At 33.0% G+C, this 24017-nt stretch overlaps 1 protein-coding gene across 1 annotated transcript in view; it reads right to left on the bottom strand.

Annotated features, from left to right (window-relative positions):
- Positions 1-24017, bottom strand: part of wake (ankyrin repeat and fibronectin type III domain containing protein wide awake) — a 417377-nt gene that overhangs the window by 60908 nt on the left and 332452 nt on the right. Inside the window, exons 12-14 of the mRNA XM_089086234.1 lie at positions 19663-19851; positions 11705-11912; positions 5766-5898 (exon numbers count right to left, since the gene is read on the bottom strand). Of these exons, the coding sequence (XP_088942360.1) occupies positions 5766-5898; positions 11705-11912; positions 19663-19851 (530 nt within the window). The remainder of the gene's footprint in view (positions 1-5765; positions 5899-11704; positions 11913-19662; positions 19852-24017) is intronic.

Here is a 24017-nt window from a genome sequence, read left to right as displayed (position 1 = left end):
ATTCAAAAAACTAAATAAAGAAATTTATTAATGAAAATCTTTACTGGTAAGGGCACTGAACCATAGATTGCCCCTGACTACCCAGAGCTCCTAACTCTGGAACAACAGATAAACCCGTGTCAAGGGTGTATTACTTTTTATTTTAAACTCTATCATTCCATATAAATAAAATAATTTATTTTTCTTTATTCAAACAGTTAAATACAGGACTTCTTGCACAACAAAGAAATACATAATTATATATACATATAATTACATAATATATATATATATATATATATATATATATATATATATATATATATATATATATATATATATATATATATATATATATATATATATATAGACCCCGGCGCCGCGCCGATGAGGGAAGACCGGCGGCGGCGGGGCCAAAAACAGTGCGCCGCGCCGCAGGTAAGATATCGGCGCAATCAATGTTGACCGCAAACATTAATGTTTTCATCAGTCTTTCTCAAATCACAGCTTAAATTTACAACAGATTCGAGCCTATTCATGAGTTCAAAACTTCACAAGTCGCTGGCAGGAAACTGGTCTTCTTCGTTATTCACCAAGAGAAGTAGAAATCTGGTAGAAACGAAATGGCTGTGGAGTTTCAGAACCCTTGCATAATAGTTGAAGTATCTATTAGCTATGCATTCTTAACATAAATAATTACCAAAATTAGTAGTTTTTTCATCGAGCATTACTGCATACAAAACCTCAAGTACTGTATCACAAAATTCGTCAGTTATCTGGGTAAAAACTTTGAATATAACTTTTAACTTATAAGCTTTATTTCTTCATAACAACCTTGGCCAATGTATATTTCGTCTCCTTTAGAACAGATGAGATTTGTAAGTTCTGTATTGATTGTTTTTTTTTTTGGTTAATTTATATTAATAAAAAGCCTTCCTTTCTTTAAAAACTGGTTTCCAATAAAAATTAAAAAAAAATACATTTTAAAGTTGTTTTTTTTTTGGCTTCTTTATAGAATGTCATGTAGGTTAATGCTGAACTGCTGCTTTTTTTATTGGTTTTGGCTAATCTTTTGGATATTATTCATTTTTTTCTTTTGGGGATTCATTCCAAATTATAAACTTATAAATACCCAATATCAGATAAATTATAAACTGCATCTAAAAGGAGTAAATTTATCAAATTGAAAAATACACAATGAACACTTCACATGAGAACACTTCAATTACAATGAAACAAAAAACACTTAATGGTTTATTCGGTATGAAGAAAAATGAAGTGCCAGCTATTTTCTTAGGTAAAAAAAAAGAAAAGCTCATCCGTTTTAAATGTAATTAAGTGAAATAATATGCAGACTAAAGTAGCTCCAGGAAGGTTGAGATTTTCTTCCTAGTTCGTCACTTAAAATCCGAGCAAAATGTCTAGGAGACTTAGTATCAATTATTGAGTATAAGCTTTGATTTCCAAATGCTCACAAAAATTACCAAATTCAAGAAAGTCGCAACAATAAGTCACCAGTAGTCAAAATACTCAAAGACTCCTCTCTGATCCCCACCCAGGCTCAAAGCTTCTGCTATGGTCATATCAATGGAAATCTCCAAAGAGTTTCTTTTTAAAATAGCTTTCAAGCGTAGTTAGGGGTATTTAGACTTTTTTGCTTTTCTTCAAAGCTTTAAAAAAAGTGTTATAATATTCCAAATGCTACATTTGTGCATATTTTTGGTGCATATTCATTTGTGGGGTGATCGAACTTTTTAAACCACTGTAGGTACGTAAGAACCTTGCAACATCTAGTACCCTGAGGTCATAAGACTGTCAAAGACTCCTCCTTGAACCTCCCAAATTAAAAGCTTTTATGACCTGGCCTTTTAATGTAACTTGGGCACTGGACCAAGGGCACCATTGTCACTCGAGCGCAACGTTAAGTGGGAATGTCGATATCGCTTTCGTCACACCAATTCGTTTTAGTAATTCCCCAACCTTTACACGGGGGGGGGGGGGGTAAATTTTTTTCAGAAAGAATATTGTATTTTCTTTAATCTATCAGGCGTTCAACAATTGAGCATTAAATATTAAGATAATCTTTTCTGAAAACAGCAAAAGAAAAAAAAAATTCTGCAAACTTACAATTCAGCTGTAGAAACAATCTGTCGGCTATCAATTTCAAAGTTCAACTGAAGGCTGAAGCTGTATAGTAGTGAATGCGTTCTATAATTCTATTCAATTTTAAAATAAAATTCCTGATTACGAACGATGTAAGAAATAGCAACTGGGAAACTGCATTCGAAATGATTTAAACTCATTTCATAAAGACAATACGTTTTTTGTCAACATATGAAGAACTGTGTATATTGCAATATTTGCAATTGCTTATTGCATCTGTTTGGATTTTATGCAAAGTAACAAAAGAGACGAAAATTAACGAACAAAAGAGTAGTGAAGAATTATGGTATGCAAAGTAATATTTGGCAGGGAACGTCACTGGTGATAAATCGCTAGGGGTGGCACCGTGATTGCGTGATTTTCGGGGATTCGGGGAACCAAATTTTTTTTTGGGGTGACGCATAGGTTTTCGGAGAAATACCCGAAAATTCGGGGATAGTGCAAGCCCTACTTGATTTCTAATCAGGAAATCGAAATACTAAACCACACGAGAAAGAAAAGCTCCGACTTTGCGGTTGACGCAATGAAGAATTGTCGCAAAAATAATTTAAGGTCAGCCGAACCCCACCGCCTCTGCCGTGTAGCGACACTTCGGCGGCGGTCGACCGGGCTTCTCGTCGGCAGCGTTCGGTCGATCCGCCGGCGCGGCGTCGGGGTCTATATATATATATATATATATATATATATATATATATATATATATATATATATATATATATATATATATATATATATATATATACGGGTTTAGAAATTAAAACCCGTTTTTCTTGTTTAATTTTTTGTAAATGAAAAAGCAGTGTGGTCTAAGAAATTATATATATATATATATATATATACATGTTTATAATTTTCCTCATCACATGATTTTATTTGATCAAACAAACATAGTATATACGTCTGTAGGACTTTTAAAAAGTTTCAGGGAAATTATAGAAATAAAAAAGATAATATAGAGGGGTATTAATATCAATAGAGATAAAGGGAAGTTTAGGATCTATTCGATTTATAATAGTTCAATTAAAAAGCAGGTAAAATTTTTAACCAGTACTATTTTTAATAATAGTTCGGATACGAATGATGACCTTGAGGACAAAGGTCAGACTGGGTTAAATGCTGGGAAAGGTAAACGAACTGCAGCTAGGCTTGCAAGCAAACGAATCTGTTCAATTTATAATTCAAACATTGGGTGATGAGCCTGTGAGATCTATTTAGGGGCTATGGGCCGGGGGTTAGCTGACCTTTTTTGGTTTAGTTTAAGCATAAATATATTCTCATTTTTTTATAGATGTCAATTTATATTCTGTGAGAAGGTGTGTCAATATAAGCATTCGATTGTATACGGCAGTGAATGGAGTTTGTTTTGTGAGTTTTCTTTTCCTATTTATTTATATTTTTCTTTTGTTTTGTTTAGTATGTTTTTTATGTTTATGCAAGAAATTTTTTTTTTCGTTGAGAAAGGCTCCCGGATGTGGGGCCGAAATATTCGGAGTATTTGTGTTTAATTAAATGTGTTGTATTCACTGCTTTATAGGAATTAAAACCCGTTTTTCTTGTTTAATTTTTGTATATATATATATATATATATATATATATATATATATATATATATATATATATATATATATATATATATATATATATATATATATATATATATATATATATATATATATATATATATATATATATATATATATATATATATATATATATATATATATATAATTATTATTTTATGTTATATATAAACATAAAAACTGGCAACCAGCACTGCACATTCGCCAGAAATAACTGAGCCCAGATTATATAGTATCATTATGATTAATAAGATTTTTACGATTTATTGATATATAAATTTATTATAGCCCAGAATATATATAACGCAGCCCTGGGTTCTGGGTTATATATAGTATGTATAGCCCAGACTATATACTAGTATAATATACTGAGCCCAGAGTATATATAAAACTACATGCAAAGCCCTTCAATTAAAACTATTGTATACGAAAGATTACTTGAAAAAAATGGCTGCTGATATCTAGTTTTTACATTACGTATATTTATTTTTTACAGTATAAAGAAAAAATATCCTCTGTTTAATTCGGTTAAGAAATATGGCATAAAGTAGTTTGATTTTCCTGTATTCAAAATGCTCAAATTCTAGACTCTTATAATGGCACTTGAAGACAAAAGGAAAATTTTTGATAGAATGTCATGCGTTTTAATAAATATTCAGAGAGCCTTTTGTATTGAAAATTTTTAAAGAATTAGTATTCAAAGATATGAGTAGCTACTCAAAAGCTCTTATAAACTTGAAGATCATAAATTAAATACAAAGTTAAGAAATTTCCTAATTTCATTAAAACGTGTCTAAAATAACGATATAAATATATATGTCATTAGGATGTTTACTTGGTCGCTCCGTTTGAAGCTAGGTGGAGGATTTAAAGGTAAAAAGTTATGCAAACGTTCAAACAAATGACAGAGAGTGGGGTGGGGGAAGGTATGGTTCTCTGGATATAAGGTAATGCACCAGTTAACTTTAAATAAGGATAGGCCGACTTGGAGTCCACTACAATTCAAGAAGTATATACCATTGCAAAGTAGAGATAAGGGATATATTAAATATTTACAATTTCTACACGAACTCACGCTAATTCTTTACAATGTCCGTACATCTAGCTTTGAATTATCCGACAGATTATTTTTTTTTCAGTGAGCCACACACTACCAACCACTATAACTGCAAAAACTACCGATAACTGACTAGGGGTGTAACAAAAGATGGGGGGTGGGGGGCTCGGGCCCCATTGAAACCAAAAATTTTTCTGATTTTCTGGTTACTTCCTATTCTTTTTCAATAAAATTCAGTGTTTTATTGCGCCTTCTTCCCCAAAATGAAACCTGGGTACGCGCCTGTTCCTGACAATAATTTATTAATAACCAAGGATAAACAAAATAGCGTCAACAAAATAGCATTCGTGGTCTAAAAACTGTGAAAAATCAAGTCACTTTAAGTATTAGCAATATTTAATCGACCGTTTAGCATCTTGATCCCCCGCCCTAGAATGCAAATTCTTGCTGTGACGTTGTCTTGAGATATTTTGATCAAACTGCCGTTTGGTAGCGAAATGACCCCTATCCTCAGCTTCCACCACTTTAGATCAAGAGGAACCGAGGTTCAGATCAAATCAAGGTTCAGAGAGAGGTATCTCATCGTTGGAGTGGTAAAATTGTGGGTTCAACCATTGTAGTTAACGACCAAGGTCGTAACTAATTGACATATTCTTCAGCCTAACAGATATAACGAAAATTTTGAGTGTCAGCACATTCAAATCGACCTTTTGAGGGATTGGCTGAGCTTCAGCTACTGAATTGTCGATTCAGAGGTTTATATGAGGACAGATGTACCAATTATATTTAATTTAAACCATGACCCGTATTTAGATGACTTTAGTATTTTGACCCTTTCCCCCAGAATTTAAGTTCTTGCTTTAATGCTGCCATGTGTAATTTGGACCAACCTCCTCTATGATAACAATAACGTCAAATGAATAGATTATAATGTGATTTTGCAGGGTGTGAAAAATCATCATAAGACGATGAAGATGTGTACTTACCTTCATAAGCCAATGAAAATCTGTGTTAAACGAAGCAGGATAGCCATCATCAACTTCAACAACTGGTAAGGCATCTTCTGCAGTCACTAAAACCTTTTCATCTTGGTACAATATACAGGAAAGGTAGACACCTCTGTAATTATAGTTAATGCAATTTAAAGACACAATTACAAATCAATTTGTAAATCGCACATGTTCGAAGACTGCACACATAAGTAAAAATAGGACATATAATACAAAATGAATGTATTAAAAGACCTAACAAGTTGGTTCCCCATTTTTGAGAAAAATAGCAGCGAATAAACAATTAAAAAATAAGCTACAAATTCCATATACGCCACTACAGACAAAGGAAGGAAAAAATAAACCTTTTTCAGATCAAACAGTGAAATAAGTAAATTTTAAAACAAAAGAATATTACAGAAAAAAGTATTTATGAATACAAATCCTATGCTCAGACCACAAACCAAAATTGTTACAAAGGTGACTATGATAGGCGGATATGGGGACCTTAAATAGAGTCCAAGTACCATAGAAGAAACAACCTTATTTATGATGTCAACTTCAAACATAATTTACCAATGGCAGAAAAAATATATAAATACGACAAACGGGTCTATGGCCAGAAGACCCGTTTCTGGCCATACATCCCTTTGTCGTATTTATATATTTTTTCTGTCATGGCTGGCCAGTTCGGCTTTAGATATTTTATTTGACAATGACAAGAGGAAAGATGGGAAACAAATTGCACCTAGAGTAGAGTCTAAGTACCTAGTTGCACATAGCCGTTATTCATCAAGAACTGTGTATAGATCATGGGTCACATTTTGGATTAATTTGAAAAAAAAAACTAATAGTTGAAATGAAAAAATTTGGAATATTTTGAAAAAAGTTAAATGTGGCCACCAAAGGGGGTGCAAAATGGTCATCATACAAATGTGGGTGACGTCAGGGAGGCCTAGTTGGCTGAGGCCTCCCTGTCGAGGCCTCATTTGTCAGTAAGAGTTTTCAGCCCTTTTCACACTCTTACTTGACGATAACGCACCGCGAACAGAGATCAATCCGCTTCGCTACCATGAAGTTTTTATAAAAGGTTTAAAATCAATTTTAAAGAACTTTTTTTTAGTTAAAGCTGATTAATATTGCCTTATTTTTATATTACCTACTATTACCTAATGTTTTCGGTATCTACAGCCTTTTTATAGGAAAAAACGAAAGAATGAAAAGAACTGAGTTCTCTCCAGCACCAAAGAACACCAAAAAATGATACGTCTTCGTAATTTTTAACTTTTAACGTTTTTTCTTATTTGCGAAAAGCAAATTCAAAATGAATGAAAAGAAATGAGATCTGTTTAACAACAAAGACGGCCTACATTCTTACTCCTCGTCCGTCTTTTTTGCAATTAAATAAAAAAAAAGTTTTTTAAACAGAAAGTAAGGAGCGACATTAAAACTTAAAACGAACAGAAATTATTCCGTATGTGAAAGGGGCTGTCCCCTCCTCAACGCCTCACTCTTTACACTAAAGTTTTTTATTGTTTAACAAAAATAGAGTTTTGATAAATTCAAACTTTAGTGTAAAGAGCGAGGCGTTGAGGAGGGGACAGCCCCTTTCATATACGGAATAATTTCTGTTCGTTTTAAGTTTTAATATCGCTCCTTACTTTCAGTTTAAAAAACTTATTCAAGCTTTTTTTATTTAATTTCTGATCGTTTTTTAGTTAATGCAGATTTTATTTTAGCTCACCGTCATTGAATAAGTGAACAAAATTTGCATAGAAATTTTTCTCTTCTTTTGCTAAATGGCTGTCTCTAATTTTGGTTCTGACGTAATTTACAAATTAACTTACGTAACGAACTTCTATATTTGTATATTTTTCTTCTGGCAAAAAATACAAAAGTTGCAGATTTTTGCAGATATGAGCTTGAAACCCATGCAACAGGATTTTCTGATACGCTGAATCGGACGGTGTGATTTTCATTAAAATTCTTTCACTTGTAGAGGATGTTTCCCCCTCTTTAAAAAATCAGGTAAATTTTCTCAGGCTCGTAGCCTTTGATGAGTAATACTAAACTTAATAGAATTTATATATTTAGAAGCCCAGCATTATAAGCCCATTCTTTTGATACATTTATTGACATCAAAATTCCGTTTTTAAAAGTTTCGATTACTATTGAGCCGTATCGCTTGTTTTTTTTTATTGTTTTTTTTAATAGGTAAATGTTATTACCTGTATGAAGGGATTCTCCCCTTATTCAATACCACGCTCTGCACGGTGAAATTTAGAATTTTTTTCAATTCACAAAACCCTGAATAACAAAGCCCGATTAATTAGAATAGATAGCTGTTTTGAATGCACTAAAAAAAAACTATAGCGTAGAGAGCGAGGTATTGACTTGGGGGAGAACCCCCTCATATACGTAATAATTTCTGTTCGTTTTAAGTTCTAATGTTGCTTCTTACTTTCAGTTAAAAAAACTTTTTCTTTAAATTTAATTTCTGATGATTTTTCAAATAATGCTTGGAAATCCGGCGCACCCTTCATAGAAATATCCCTTACCCCAAAGAAATATTCCCCACGGAAAGATTCCCCGCAGTAACCCCCTCCTCCCGCCCCCCCCCCCAGAAAAAAATCCTTCCTGAAAATGTCTGTATACTTCCCAATAACCAATACAATATGTAAGCAATGGGTTGCAGCCCTTCCCCTAGGAGCTGTGGGGGATTAAGTCATACTCAAAAACATATTTATTAAATTTTTGACTATGCTGAACACAATGGCTATTTAAAAATTTTAATTGGGTGACTTTGGGAAAAAAATTAGCGTGGGAGGCGGCCAAGTTGGCCTCCATTTTTTTGGTCACTTAAAAAGGGCGCTAGAACTTTTAATTTCCGTTCCAATGATCCCTCCTACTATATTCTAGGATCACTGGGTCAATACGATTACCCCTGGGTAAAAGAAAAAAAAAAAAAAAAACACGCACCCGTGATCTTTCTTCTGGCAAAAAATGCAAAATTCCACATTTTTGTAGATAGGTGCTTGAAACTTCTACAGTAGGGTTCTCTTATACTCTGAATATGATGGTGTGATTTCCATTAAGGTTTTATAACTTTTAGGGGTTTTTTCCCCTTTTTTCGAAAATCAACCAAATTTTCTCAGGCGCGTAACTTTTGATGGGTAAGACTAAACTTGATGAAGCTTATATATTTGAAATCAGCATTAAAATTTGATTCTTTTTATGTATCTATTAGTATCAAAATTCCGTTTTTAGGAGTTGCGGTTACCATTGAGCCGGGTCGCTCCTTACTTACTTCGTTTGAAAAGGTACATAGAAGAAAAGAAGGCGCAACGTACGGTACAAAAAAAATCTTTACGCGGGAAGATCTTTCCATGGACAAACTTTTCATGGGGGAAGGGACATTGCTATGAAGGGGGCGACGGATTTTCCAGCACTATTTAAAAAACAATCAGAAATTAAATTAAAAAAACAAGTTGTTCAACTGAAAGTAAGGAGCAACATCAAAACTTACAGAAATTATTACGTATATGGTTGGGTTCGCTCCCTAGTCAATACCTCGCTCTTTACGTTAAAATCTTTTAGTACTTTCATAAGAGCTATTTATTCTAATTAACGGCCTTTGTGATTAAGGGGTCATTATTAAAGAACTGTAAAAAAATTCGAACTTTAGCGTAAAGAGCAAGGTATTGACTAGGGGGCGAACCTCCTAATATACATAATAAAATATACAAAAATAGAACTTTGTTACGCAATTTAATTCGTAAGTTATGTATATTTATTACTAATAAAAACGTTCGTAAATAAAAATAAAAGTTATAATGCCCTTTTTAAGTAACCAAAAAAATTGGAGGGCAACTAGGCCCTCTCCTCCGCCCCTTTTTTCTAAATATTGCAGATCAAAATTTGGAGAAAGGCGTTTATCCAAAGAAAAGTAAAATTAACATACAGATTTTGTTTTAATTATTCATGTACGGTGAGCTAAAATCAAAACATGCATTAATTCAAAAACGTTCAGAAACCAAATAAAAAAAACAAGCTTTTTTTAACTGAAAGTAAGGAGCGACATTAAAACTTAAAACGAACAGAAATTATTCCCTCTATGAAAGGGGTTGTCCCCCCCCCCCCCTCAACGCCTCGTTCTTTACGCTAAAGTGTGACTCTTTCTCATAACTCCATTTTTTTAAAACAATAAAAACTTTAGCGTAAAGAGCGAAGTATTGACTAGGGGAAGAACCCAATCATATACGTAATAATTTATATTCGTTTTAAGTTTTGATGTTGCTCCTTACTTTCAGTTGAAAAACTTGTTGTTTTTTATTTGATTGAGAATAAAAGACGGCCAGACAATGATGTACTTTCCTATCTCTTGCTCTTTACCACATTTTGATTTCCTGACTTGTTTGACAAAAAAAGAGCAAAAGAAAGAAAGGAAAGGGCACCAGAACACATAGATCCACCCAGCCGATATCTGGTTGACATGCACAGAATTTTAAATGGAGTATTTATTCATTGTTTTTTAAGCGAACCTATATTTTGTAAACAGTTTTACTCAATATTGAGTTTGAATTGACTACTACTAAAATGCTCGAGAAAAAAAAAATTGAACTTTCCTTGTGATTAAACTTTATGGCGAGTCCTAGGGAAATACCAGTCAGGTTATTGGATTAATACGAAAACTAAATTTTTCTATCATCTATAGTTTATGACAACAATAATATGCAATTCCCGGGGAAAAATCTTCAATTACGAAGTTTCCTTATTTGTTTCTTGGCGCGTTAATTTACATCAGTGATGCAATGGTTTAGCATTGTCAATATTAGCTTTAAAAATAAATTTTACCCAAAGTGGCAGCTTTAAGTTAACATATTTTATTAAATATTTGTTAAATGAAGTTTTGCAGCCTTGAAAGAAAAAGCACTGTCTTAATTTTCATAATAATGACAAAATTAAAGAAATAGAAACTGTTGCATCTCAAATATATTTCAATTTAAGTTGTGCTTTTACGTAGTTTTCTTTAAATAAAAATAGGAAAATTAAAATAATAAGAAATATTAAATTAGCAGTCTCCTGCCTCGTTCGCTCGAAAATGTTTAGGAGGAGGGGGAATTTTCAAACAGATAAATCTGAGGAAATTATAAAATGTGGAGAAATCTGATATATCTGGATATTTATCGTTGGGACAAGTCAGTGATTCCACCATCCCCGAATTTCTGCAAAAGAATATTGGGTTCTATTAGATTTCCCAAAAAATTAACATTCGTGAATTCAAGAACGCTAACACAATAGAAAAATCGTTAATTTTTGTTAATGTTAATTTCGGGGTGATTTCAAAGAACCCAGCTCTGGTTCGGGGAAAATTCAGATACATCCTGGAACATTCAGGAATAGTAGGAGAACACAAAGGAACCCCCTTCTTCTATTGGTATCCCCATTAATATGCATCGACTGTCTTTAAAAAATTTCCACAAGGAATCACTAGATGGCTAAACTTTATTCTCGAAGACCGAAAAGAGTTACCACTTTCCCTCTATCTTTGCATTCTTAGGAAGTAGAGAAGAAAATCCATGTACAAAATTTATAGCCTATTTTTCTTTTAATTGGAATTTTGGCGTGCCTGCAGAAAATAGAATTAAGTTCTTGGTCTGACTTTTTGTCACAATTCTTTGAGAGACAGTTCAGTCACAAGGGCCGTTGGATTTTAATCAGATACATTTTTAAAGAGCTTTAAGACTAGTGTAAAGATCGCAGGTTGAGGAAGGGGCAGCCCCCTCATTTCCGGAATAATTTATGTTCGTTTCGAGTTTTAATGCTACTCCTTACTTTCAGTAGTAAAAACTTGTGTTTTTTTTATTTATTCATCTCAGAGTTTTATAATTTCGTTAGAATCAACTCGAGTTATCAGTTGTCAATTTGCAACCTACCTTTTCAAACTTTTTTGGAACTTTGGCGTGCCAGCAAAGAACTGAAACAAGCTTTTAGTAGCATTTCTTTTCGACTTGGCATTTCCATCATAAGAGTCATATATCATCTCAGAGTCACTTCGAATTGACTTAATTTCAGAGAATATCTCGTCAAAGACAGTTGATCGACCCTCAAAACGCTCTTTTTTTGAGTCGACATCTCTCCAGGCTGAAAGAAAACCGACATCAAAAGCATTAATTCTCCGAGAAAATATCAGATTATTACAGGTCAAATATTGATTGAGTCTTTGAAGTCAAGATCTCTTTTTTGTGGAGACATTTAGTGGATTTTCAATTTACTCCAAATTGGGTCAGATCGAGGGTTTATTAGAGCAATAGTTCATTTGGAAAAAAACGCAGCTTTTAAACACAGCTTAGATGTTTACATTTTTTTTCTATATAACCTATGTATCTACAGTAATTAAATATTAGTAGATCAAACAGTTCGTGGTAACGAACTGTGAGTAAAGAGCGATGGGGCTCAGTAATAACCGAAGTTCTAAGAAACAGAATCTTGGTAACAATGGATAAAAAAAAAATCAAATTTTGACGGTTATTCAGAATATATAAAATTCATCAAGTTAAATGTTACCCATCAAAATTTAAGAGCTTGAGAAAGTTTTCCCAATTTCTTCAAAAGGGGGGAACGCTCCCAAAACATTAAGTGATCTTAATGAAAATCATACCATCAGATTCAGCGTATTAGCGAATCTTACAGTAGAGGTTTCAAGCTTCTACATACAAAAATGTGGGAATTTTGCATTTTTTGCCAGAAGCAAGATCACAGATGCACGTTCATTTGTTGTATTTTGTTTGTTTTTCCCAGGAGTGATAATATCGAACCGGTTATCCTAGAAGATCGGGAGGGGCCTCATTTGTTTGCAAATCAAAAGTTCTAGTGCCGTTTTTAAATGATCGAAATGTTGGAGGGCAGCTAGTCCCCCTCACACGCTCATTTTTTGCCAATGTCTTCCGATAAAAATTTTGAGATAGCCATTTTGTTCAGCACAGTCGAAAGATCTAATATCCATGTCTTTGAGGATGATCTGACCCCCCAAAGCCCCCGGGGGAAGTGGTAGATGCTATGAACTTCGTCCATTGTTTACATATAATATTGGCTATTGTAAAGCATACAGAGACTTTTCGGAGGACGGGAAGTGGGAAGATAGTGGGAAGATATCTTGATGAGTTTTTTTTTGCAAAAAGAAGAGAGTAGTTTTTATTTTATTTTTATTTTTTTATTATTATTGTGTCGAGTGCTGTAATTTGTTAATCTCATATGTTATTTGTGTACATGGCCACATTTTGGCTTGAAATACAGGTTATCTTATCTTATCTTAATCAACACTAAATTTGCAGATTAATTTACTTTTATTTGGTTAAATGGCTTTCTCGAACGTTGTTGAATTTTATTTACGAACGTCTTTATTAGTAATAACTATACGTAACTTACGAATTAACTTACGAATTAACTTTAGAATAAAAGCAATTGAATCAGAGCAAATAGCCTTAAAATCAGATGTATCGGGGATTAAGTATTTTATAGATGCTGTAGATAATGACATTTATTTTTTGAAAAACGATAATCCTGATTTGCAGTCAGAAGTCAAGTATTTTAAAGAAAATATCCTGTGTATGTATGATAGGCTTGTGGCTGCAGAGTATCAGCCTAAAGAAAATAATTTGGTTGTATGGAATGCAGTCTGTGAGGATGAAGATCAAGCCAAACGTATGTTTACCGAGATATGCACGGATGGACTAAATTTACAAGTGATATCTCATTTTTTACTTGTTACAATAAAAAAAGATAAGATATTTTTTAAGGTTAATGTAAAAAACCGTGGAAACAAGATTGAAATCCTTAAAAATGGGAAGAAGCTTAAAGGAAGAAATATAGCTAGCCAGGGAAACATTTATGTGAGTGATGATGCCCCATTTTCTGTGAGAGAGGCAAGAAAAAAACTATATGAAAAAAAATTGTGCCTTAAAACGATGGGTATCATTTCATGGGTATCAAACACAGTTCCACCATATCTTCAGTTTGAACGTCCGGGTGGTACGAAAATGAAGTTTACGTGTGATGAATGGATTGAGGAACTAGCACATAAGCCTCCTCCCTCCACAGCTTCCAGAGGTGCTAAAAAATGAGTGTTTTATTGAATGTGTTTAGTTTACTTATTGGTTAATTATCTTTCCTTTTTCGCTTGGTTTAATCAAATAGATATGGAAAAGTTGATAGTGATTAATTTGAAATGTTTGGGTTAATGATAATTTTTATTTTTGATCAAATAACTTAAAACTTCAGTTACTGTGAGATTATTTTGATCGGGTGGTAGCGGGCTTGTGTTTTTTTGGATGGTTTTGACTTGTGCCATGAAGCTTGCACTCATTTGTTTTTTTAATTTGTATGTCAGCTTTGACGGACTATATTTTGTTATTTTTTTTTTATTTACCTAGGTCTAGATATATATTTAGTAGATAATTATTTCGTTCGTCACAGCCACCCTTTACCGTCACATACATTAATTTTTATTGATGATGGTTGGAGATATCGTTTTTCCTCCTGGGAACTGTAATGTCCTGCAACTTGAAAGTAAAAGGGTTGATTTTTTCAGCCAGTTTAATGAAAGTATAAATAGAAATTTAGATATTAATGCCACTGAAATTTTCACAAATGAACCATCGAGGTATAATTTTAAGGAAGAAGCACTACCCTTGCATTCTGATAGGGACCTTTTTGTCTTAACATTTTTCATTTGAATTGTCAGGGAATGAATTCCGCGCGTAACTTTTTATCGGATTTAATAAATATTAATGTTTTTTAGGTGATCGCTATAATTGAAACGTGGTTAGAAGATAATAACTCGCAATTACTATATATCCGTGGTTACACTTTATGTGTAAGTAACCGCGAGTATTACCAACATAAAGGGCTAACAGCTTACATTCAGGCTGATTATAAGGTTTCAATAAGAGAAGATCTTACAATATATAGAGAGAAAGTTTGCGAGTGTTTTGTTTTACATATAGCTAGAGAGAATTTGGATTTTGTATTGTTGTAGTATATAGACCTCCACAGAGCCTGCTCCAAGAATTTATGGACCTATTTGAAGAACTATTAATGAAACTTCCGATTAACTCTATGCCATGTTTTATTATGGGGGATTTTAATATTGACCTTATAGATCAGTCATCTGCTAGCACTGAATTTATTAATAGAAGTTTATCCAATGGGTTTCATCCTTGTATAAATATCCCTACAAGAATTACGGGAATCAGCTAAGCTTCTGGATAACATCCTTTCTAATGTACCCTTGAGTCTTCCCAGGGTCCTTATCAACGATGTATCTGACCACTTTGGAGTTTCAGCTAGCTTTAGAACTGTCACGAAGGTGGTTAAAGGCAGAAAATCAAGGATTCCAGTGATCAGTAAAAGTGCAAACAACAAAAGTACGAAGAACAAAAGGGAAATCTTTTTGTAAGACAGTGGAGATAATTTGAATGAATATTTCGGCCCTATGTCCAAGGGCCGTCCTCAGCAAGACAAAAATATATAAAAGAAAAAAGACTCACAACAGAACAGTGGAGACATTCAAATTATCTCCACTGTCTTACAAAAAGATTTCCCTTTTGTTCTTCGTACTTTTGTTGTTTGTGATGGAAAGGCAGTGTGGTTTTCGTCGCTATTTTTATCAGTAAAAATGCGACTGTAAAACTAAAAAATGAGATAGAAAAAGTGGACTGCTATGAGGTTCTAGGCAAAGTTAATGAGAAAAAGTCCAAGTTTTTTTTATTTTATGAAAATTTACAGAATTAGATAAGTCAAGTAATCATGTTAAAAAAGTTAAATAGAAAGCACTCAAATAAAAAACCTTGAATTAGTCCTGTGATTATGAAGCAAATAAATGTAAGATATAAATTGTTTAGAGCTCAAATAATTAACCCGACACAAGAAAATAAGCAATTATATAAAATTTATCTAAATAGGTTGAATACAATTTTAAGAAATGAAAAAAAGAAATATTTTGAGAAAAAGTTTAAGGAGGTCGAAGGATGCCCTAAGAAAACTTGGGGACTAAAAAAAAGAAGTGATTGGATTAAAAATAAATAGTGTACCTGATGAATTAGTTAGTGCAATGGAAAAGACTTTGAATTCTGAAAAGGACATATGCAATGAATTTCAGAGTTATTTTTCGAATATTGGTCTGAATTTAGCTATGTCAGTTGTACCTGATAGTGGTGATCCAACGTCCGAGTCCTTACTGAGGGACCCCATTGATGTGTCTCTTCACCTTAGACTTCTAACAGTTGATGAAATTAAAAAAAATATTAATGGCTTGCGTAGTAATTTATCTGGTAGCGATCATATTACTCTAAAAACACTTAAATGTATTTTTCCTGTTATAGCTTAAGTTTGATGTGGGTTAATTAATGAGTATTTTCGTCAAGGAAAATTCCCAGACTTTTTTAAAGTTGCCCGTATAACCCCAATTCATAAGGGTGGTATTCAAAATGACCCAGGAAACTATAGACCGATATCTGTTTTACCCATTATTTCCCGTGTTTTAGAGAAGTGTTTTAGTATTAGAACGATAAGTTTTTTGGAGGATCATAAGTTACTGGTAGAGACACAATTTGGGTTCCGTAGAAAAAGGACAACGGAACAGGCGATGATTTATTTGACAACTATTATTAATGATGTATTAGATAAAGGTTTCAAAATAGCTGCTATATTTTTAGATCTGATGAAAGCTTTCGATACTGTGGATCATGAACTTCTACTTAAGAAGTGTGAGGTGTATGGTTTGAGGGGTAAATCATTAGATTTTTTAAGAAGTTTTTTAAGTAATCGTTATCAGTATGTCCAACTAAATGATACTTCTTCCGAAAAAAAGTGTATTGAAATAGGTGTTCCGCAAGGATCAGTTCTCGGTCCTATATTATTCTTGATATTTATTAATGATTTACCAAATTGTCTGAATAATTTTTGCTATAGAATAAATGAACTAACGGTAAACCCGACTAATGAAACAGTTTCACTTTTTGCTGATGACACAACAGCCATTAGCACAGCTAAGACAGCGGAGCTGCTGCAGATTTCCACGAAGGAATCAGTTAATAGAATTACAGCATGGCTGAGGGTAAATAAATTAAGGATTAACATGGCTAAGTCTAACTTTATTATTTTCTCGCGATCATCAAACTTTTACCCATGGATCAAGGAATTAGATATGCCCAATGGCGTTATAAAACGGACTGCGTCTTTTAAATACCTTGGGATTGTAATAGATGAAACTCTATCTTTTAAGGAACATGTTACTTTAATTAGCAAAATTCTGGCAAGAAATCTCGGTATAATGAAGAAACTCCAACATTGTTTTCCCAAGTCTGTCCTTTGCCATCTTTATTTTTCTTTAATACACCCGTATATACTTTATTGTTAAAGTATTTGGCTCTCTACTTTTTCTTCTACCTTAAAATCAATAAGAGTTCTACAAAATCATGCAGTAAGAATTTTAGCCGGTATATCTCTACGTATGTCTGTTTGAGAAATTTACCCAACTTTAAAAATTTTGCCGGCTGCAGGCCTTCGTGAGTTCTATATATTGTGGTTTAGTTTTGGACTGCAGCAGGATGTTCAGCCTCGTTGTTTTGGTGATTTATTGTCCACTAGGTCTACTGCTCATTCTCATGATACAAGAGGTAGCACGGACTTCTGTGTACCTAGAGGTTTATCTTCCAGGTCATTTTTTTCTGTTCTTTATAGAGGGCCAAGGAAACGGAATAGTTTTGACAATGATATCAAGACTATATTTGACTCCAGTGTTCGTCTAAAAATAATCAGGGAACTGATTTTTACTGACTATAACTTTTTACTGACCGAACGGGTTGCTTATTGTGGGGTTTTGTTGATATGATGTTCCCAGAGGATGTATAATATATGATATTATTTTGTATTTATTGTTTAGTGTGATGGTATTAGTGGTGTCGGTGGCCAAGTATTCTTTTTTTTAAGGATTTTGTTTTCTTTACCTCCCCCACGGACAAGCTTTGCTTTTTAGGGGAGGCAGCAATAATTTTTTGTTGATATGTTTTTTTTTCAATAAATCCTTCTTCTTCTTCAATGAATTTCTATATTTATATATTTATAATACGTATATTAGGGGGTTTGCCTCCTAGTCAATACCTCGCTTTTTACGCTAAAGTTTGAAATTTGTTCCAATTCTTTAAAAATGACCCCTTAATCACAAAGGCAGTTAATTAGAATAAATAGCCCTTATGAAAGTACTAAAAAATTTTGGCAAAGATTAGTACTTAATCTTTGGCTGATATTGACTAGGGCGAACCTAATCATATACCTAATAATATCTGTTCGTTTTAAGTTTTGATGTTACTCCTTACTTTCAGTTGAAAAACTTGTTGTTTTTTATTTAATTTCTGATCTTTTTTTTAAATAATGCTGGGAAATCCGGCGCCCCATTCATAGCAATGTCCCTCACCCCATAAAAACTTCCTCCATGTAAAGATCCTCCCACATAACCCCCGACCCATCCAACCTCCTACTACCAGAAGAAATCCCCCCTGAAAACGTCTGTATACTTCTCAATAACCCATACTATAAATAAACGTTGGGTAAAGTTCATAACTCTCTGCCCTCCCCCCGGGGACTTTGGGGGATTAAGTTATCCTAAAAGACATAGTTATCATATTTTCGACCATGCTGAAGAAAATGGCTATCTCAAAATTTTGATCGGGTGAATTTGGGAAAAAATGAGCGTGGGAGGGGGCCTAGGTACCCTCTATTTTTTGGTCACTTAAAAAGAGCACTAGAACTTTTAATTTCCGTTCCAATGAGCCCTCCCACGATATTCTAGGACAACTAGGTCGATACGATCACCCCTGGAAAAAAAACAAATAAACACGCATTTGTGATCTTTCTTCTGGCAAAAAGTACAAAATTCCACATTTTTGCAGATAGGAGCTTGAAACCTCTACAGTAGGGTTCTCTGATACGCCGAATCTGATGATGTGATTTTAATTAAGGTTCTACAACTTTTAGGGGGTCTTTCTCCCTTTTTTCAAAAATCAGCCATAATTTGCCAGGCGCGTAACTTTTGATGGGTAGGACTAAACTTGATGAAATTTATATATTTGAAATCAGCATAAAAATATGATTCTTTTGATAAATCTATTAATATCAAAATCCCGTTTTTAAAGTTTCAGTTACTATTGAGCCGGGTCACTCCTTATACAGTTCGTTATCACGAACTGTTTGACAAAGGGAACTTTTAAAAATATATAAGGTGTAAAATATAAATATGGTCCCGATACTTCACTTTCACAATAGGCAATCCTTTTCAAGGGGATACAAAAATATGAAAAGAAAAGGTAAAATAAACGGTTCTTCCAGGCAAAGAAAACCCATTAAGAAAAAAAAGAAAAGGACAGAGTAGTGATAACTAAAAAAAATTTAACAAAATTTCGAAGCGTCGAAACCCGCTCATTTAGTAGCTCTGTGCGGCAAAACTATACCGGATACGACACAGGTGAAGGGCCGAAAAGACCAATAGAAAAGTCTTGCTGCTTAGCAATATGTCCAACGAGGTCTGTCCGTAAGAAAATTTGGCTTCCAAAGAAGAGGAAGACTGAAAAACACACTTCCTCATATCTATCAATGGTAAACTTCAAGTCCTTCAAAATAATCTCAACCAACGATTTTACTATTAAGAAAAAATCGCTAACATATTAGCTAATATTTTTTTTTCGTAAGCTAGCAGGAACGTAATTATCAATAAAATTGTCATCAAACAGTTTTTATTAGGATGGTGGAAAAACAATAATAATTTTTACATTGATAGTTAGCAAAGACTAAGCTAAAAAATACTAAAGGATAAAGGATAAGCCAAACAAATACTTACTACTTGGCACAACAGAAGGAGGGTGTGCTGTCACCCAGTCTCCATAGCCTCCAAGATTACCAGAACAAGCCCGAATAAAATATCTCTGGTCAGGATCCAAATTTTCAATATTAACTTGAGTTTCTTTTGGATTACGAATCTCCAACTCCCCGGTTGTGTTCTGAAAATCTGGAGATATGCTCCATTGTACTGAAAGTAAATACCATATTTTCAAAATAAATCAAGGATAAAGTAAATAAAAAAGCGTTAATAAACATAGAACTCAAAATAACAATTATAACACAAACATATTAATAACTAAAATTCAGGATTAAGCGCAAATATAAATAAGACGCACATTCAAGGTTAAATAACCAAACATGTAAAATATAAACCAGGTTTTTATTGGAGGAGGGGCTTCCGGTATGTACCTTGGAAAAAAATTGAAAATTTCCATTGGAATTGGAAAAGAATTGAAAAAGAATTGAAAATTCTTTAAATTGAAAAAGAATTGAAATCCAATTGGAAAACAATTGAAAATTTCCATTGGAATTGGAAAAGAATTGAAAAAGAATTGAAAATTCTTTCAATTGAAAAAGAATTGAAATCCAATTGGAAAAAAATTGAAAATTTCCATTGGAATTGGAAAAGAATTGAAAAAGAATTGAAAATTCTTTCAATTGAAAAAGAATTGAAATCCAATTGGAAAAAATTGAAAATTTCCATTGGAATTGGAAAAGAATTGAAAAAGAATTGAAAATTCTTTCAATTGAAAAGAATTGAAATCCAATTGGAAAAAATTGAAAATTTCCATTGGAATTGGAAAAGAATTGAAAAAGAATTGAAAATTCTTTCAATTGAAAAAGAATTGAAATCCAATTGGAAAAGAATTGAAAATTGAAAATTTCCATTGGAATTGGAAAAGAATTGAAAAAGAATTGAAAATTCTTTCAATTGAAAAAGAATTGAAATCCAATTGGAAAAGAATTGAAAATTGAAAATTTCCAAGGTCCTCCTTGGAAAAAAATATGAAAATTATTTACTAGTTTCCCAGCAAGTTTCTATATATTTTCACATAATTCATCTGTTTTTTGCACTTGTTAAATTTTCCTCCCCCGCCAACTTAATATAAGTTCCCATATACGTGATTCTAATATACCCACTGCAAGAGCAATAACCTTGTAAGGAGGGATTTTTATTCAAAGCTTTATCTATATTACCAGAAGTAATCCCAAGAAGGCCTAATTGACGCTAATTTGTTCTATTAATAGCAGTTACCAACTTTGGGCAATGAATGCTGGTTTTTTAAATATTTATTCACTGTTCTAAAATATAAGTTTTATGACCCTATATGCTTGACAAGACCTAAGGAACAAACGGGGGAAAAAAAGAACAGAAAAAATGGGAAAGTCGAAAAACAAATCAAGTATTTCGGTCTCTCCATAGCGGTTCTCGGTGCAAAAAGAAGAAAAATATGGTTTAGTATGAAATTCGCAAAACCAAAGAATAAGACAAAGCTGAGGTTACTGGCGAAATATTTACAGAACTTTCTGGCTTTTATTAGCAGAAATTTGTTTCTGATTTATTTGTTCGATCTTTTATCTTAAATTATTTGGTAAAGACGAATATTTTTCTATACCAAAATTTTCTCTACAAAAAAAGGAAAATATTTTACTTCACTCAGTAACGCAAAAAGGCAAAAAAAAAATATTTATTTTATCATTGCAGCTTTTTCAAACAGTTTGTGGTAACGAACTGTAATTCAATTCAATTCAACTCAATTTATTTATAACCTGTCAAAACAAAAAAGGGCGCAAGTCCCCTAATGACAGAGTACATAAGAGAAACAAAAGAAAAAAGACAAGAAAACTTATACACTGAACAAAAACTAGTAGTTTTTACAATCATAATAATCGTAGACATAATCACAAATCATATTTCATAATCACAAGATAAGAAATAAATCAAAAGACATAAAAAAAACTCATAAAAATAAAGAGGACCAATCATGATTTAGTTTACTGGCGGAAGATTTAAAATCTTTTACAAATCTGTAAATCTGTAATGAAAGAGCGACCCGGCTCAATAGTAACCGAAACTCTAAAAAATGGAATTTTAATACCAATAGATACATCGAAATACTCATATTTTAATGCTGATTTCAAATTTATAAGTTTCGTCAAGTTTAGTTCTGCCCATTAAAAGTTATGCACCTAAGAAAATTTGCCTGATTTTAGAAAAAAGAGAGAAAACACCCCCTAAGTTATAGAACCTTAATGAAAATCACACCATCAGATTCAGCGTCTCATAGAACCTTATTGTAGAGGTTTCAAGCTCCAATCTGCAAAAAACTGGAATTTTGTATTTTTCTGCCAGAAGAAAGATCAAGGATGCATGTTTATTTGTTTTTGTTGGGCGTTTTTTCCAGGGGTGATCGTATCGACCCAGTGGTCCTAGGTTATCATGGGAGGGCTCATTCGAACGGAAATTAAAAGTTCTAGCGCCCTTTTTAAGTGACAAAAAAATGGAGGGCAACTAGGCCCCCTCTCACGCTCATTTTTTCCTAAAGTCATCTGATCAAAATTTTGAGATAGCCATTTTGTTCAGCATGGTTGAAAGTATAATAACTATGTCTTTTAGGATGACTTAATCCCCCAGTCCCCTGGGGGAAGGCCGAAAATTATGAACTTTACCCAATGTTTACAAATAGTATTCGTTATTGCGAAGTATATAGACGTTTTCAAGGGAGATATTTTCTAATTGTGAGGGCGGGGGGGGGGGGGGTCGGGGAGCTATGTGGGAGGATCTTTCCATGGAGGAAGTTTTCATGGGGGAAAGGAAATTACTATGAAGGTAAAAAACAAGTTTTCAACTGAAAGTAAGGAGCAACATCAAAACTTAAAACGAACAGAAATTATTACGTATATGATTGGGTTCGCCCCCTAGTCAACACCTTGCTCTTTACGCCAAAGATTTTTTAGTACTTTCATATGAGCTATTCATTCTAATTAACGGTGTTTGTGATTAAGGGGTAATTTTTGGAGAATTGGAAAAAAAATTGAACTTTAGCGTAAAGAGCGAGGTATTGAATAGGGAGCGAACCCCCTAGTATACGCATTAAAAATATATGAATATAGAAGTTCGTTACGTAAGTTAATTCGCAAGTTACGTATATTTATTACTAATAAAAACGTTCGTAAATAAAATTTGCGGAAATTAATATGCAAATTTTGTTTTAATTATTCATACATGGTTAGCCAAAATCAAAACCTGTATTAATTCAAAAACGTTCAAAAATTAAATAAAAAAAAATGAGCGACATTAAAACTTAAAACGAACAGAAATTATTCCGTATGTGAAAGGGGCTGTCCTCTCTTCAACACCTCGCTCCTTACGCTAAAGTTTGACTCTTTCTCACAACTCTATTTTTTTAAACAATGAAAAACTTTAGCGTAAAGAGCGAGGCGTTGAGGAGGGGACAGTCCCTTTCATATACGGAATAATTTCTGTTCGTTTTAAGTTTTAATGTCGCTCCTTACTTTCAGTAAAAAAAAAAACCTGTTTTTTTTATTTAATGTTATTCAAAAATCGAAGATGTCGTGAACTGCACATCCAGATTCATTTTTCTAACGTATTCTTTTTTATATAATAAAATCAGCAAGTGAAAGCCACAAAAAATCAAATGTTTTGATTTATACCTCCCAAAAAAATATGTAATAAAACAAAATCTGGAAAACGGAATAATAAGAAAAACCTGAGGTTTCCAGCTAAGTATTTACAGTATTTTCTTGTTTTTACTCATGGAATTCTTTTATTTATTCATTTTTTTATTCGTTTATCCTTAGATGGTTTTGAAAACACAAATATTATCTTTATTTTACTTCACACATTAAGGCACAAAAGAAAAACCAATTTCTTTTTTATTTTAAAAGCTTTTTTTATTAACAAGTCCAAGACGTTGCCAACGGGGATGTACGTAGGGGAAGGCCTCGGGCCCCGTCCCCTTGAAATCCGAAGTTTCTGAAATGCTGTCTATCCCTAATTTAGATTATCAGCTAATTTTTTTATCCCCCCCTCCCCCTCAAAATAATTTATTGTCTACGAGGCTGGTTGTCAAATACAAGACCAGATTCCGTTCTACCTTATTCTTTTTATATACAACTTTTTCTACTTTAAATTAACAAGTTAGACCTTAGAAACATTACTTGCTAATGGTCTATGTTCCTTTCTTCAACTCCAAATTGAAGCTCTATTGGAGTCTAAATTCTAAAATTGTAAGCATCAAAATTGGATCTAACAAAATAGATTCCTATATCATTAGAATTCAAAATTTAACGACCCTTCGTAGCTTATGTAAATGGCACACAATGGCTTGA

This window comes from Artemia sp. Qi Xiang Cuo, chromosome 3 (genome assembly GCF_049724085.1).
Source record: "Artemia sp. Qi Xiang Cuo chromosome 3, ASM4972408v1, whole genome shotgun sequence".
Taxonomy (NCBI): domain Eukaryota; kingdom Metazoa; phylum Arthropoda; class Branchiopoda; order Anostraca; family Artemiidae; genus Artemia; species Artemia sp. Qi Xiang Cuo.
Note: the sequence above shows the minus strand (reverse complement) of the source record. Positions and strands in the feature narration are given on the sequence as shown.